The sequence below is a fragment of the Monoraphidium neglectum genome, assembly GCF_000611645.1.
Source record: "Monoraphidium neglectum strain SAG 48.87 unplaced genomic scaffold scaffold00160, whole genome shotgun sequence".
Classification (NCBI taxonomy): domain Eukaryota; kingdom Viridiplantae; phylum Chlorophyta; class Chlorophyceae; order Sphaeropleales; family Selenastraceae; genus Monoraphidium; species Monoraphidium neglectum.
This window is the reverse complement of record NW_014013468.1, coordinates 28488-29375: the sequence shown is the minus strand read 5'-3', so window position 1 is coordinate 29375 and position 888 is coordinate 28488. Positions and strand designations below refer to the sequence as shown.

The window sequence follows — 888 nt, the reverse complement described above, 5'->3', positions numbered from 1 at the left end:
ATGTTCTACCGCGCCGCCGTCGCGCCCGGCAAGCCGGCGGTCTTCGTGCCGCCACCAGAGGAGCATATGCTGCACCTCTCCCAGGCCGCGCTGCCGCACGATGTGCCCGAGGGCACGCGGGTGTCCCTGATGGTGCGGCACGGCGACGACGACGTGCCCGCGCTGCTGTGCACGCTGTGCGCTGGGCGGCTGGACACCGTGGCCCTCGACCAGTTCTTCAGCCATTACTGCGAGTTCACAGTGGCCGGCAACGCCACCATCCACCTCAGCGGGTGAGCGCGCCAGCAGAGGCTCGTGGTGCAGGCGTGGTTGCGCCAGGCGGCCGGCCGCCTCTGTGAGGCCAAAGCGGGGGGCTGCATCCGCCGCCCGGGCGCCCCTGGCCGCCGGGGCAGCGGCGCTGCGCACCCAGGGGAGAGCCTGCCGAGTCCCCTGCCTGCGTGTGCCCTCACGATGCCAGCAGTGCCAGCTTGAGGGATGCTGTTGTCGACACATGCCCATTGCTGGACGTCTCACCAGTGGTGCCCTCGCCGACGTATGCGCGCGCCGCGCGCGTGTGCATGCGCGTGTGTGTTCCGTAGGTACTACACCCCTCAGCACGAGGAGGGCGAGGACGGCGACATAGGGGAGGTGGGCCGGAATGGAGCGACACCCGGGGCAGCTGGCTCGTGCTGCGTGATTGACGAGGCACAACAGACGCCGGTCGCGGCCGGCCTTGTTTTTCCCAAAGAGGGCCGACGCTTACCAACAGCTGCACCTCCCCTCGACAAACTCCTGTTCGGGGCCGCGGGCTGCGGCAGCTGCCCCGGGGCTGCAAGTAATGGTCGACCCCTGCCTATGTTTCTTGCCGCGCACGTTTAAGTACATACGGTAGCCTGCGACATCCCCACC

General features: G+C 68.8%; 1 protein-coding gene across 1 annotated transcript in view; it reads left to right on the top strand.

Annotated features, from left to right (window-relative positions):
* The window catches only part of MNEG_1571 (hypothetical protein), a gene marked incomplete at both ends in the record, with an annotated part of 4226 nt that continues 3338 nt past the window's right edge, over positions 1–888 (top strand). Inside the window, 2 exons of the mRNA XM_014049949.1 lie at positions 1–272; positions 579–627. Of these exons, the coding sequence (XP_013905403.1) occupies positions 1–272; positions 579–627 (321 nt within the window). The remainder of the gene's footprint in view (positions 273–578; positions 628–888) is intronic.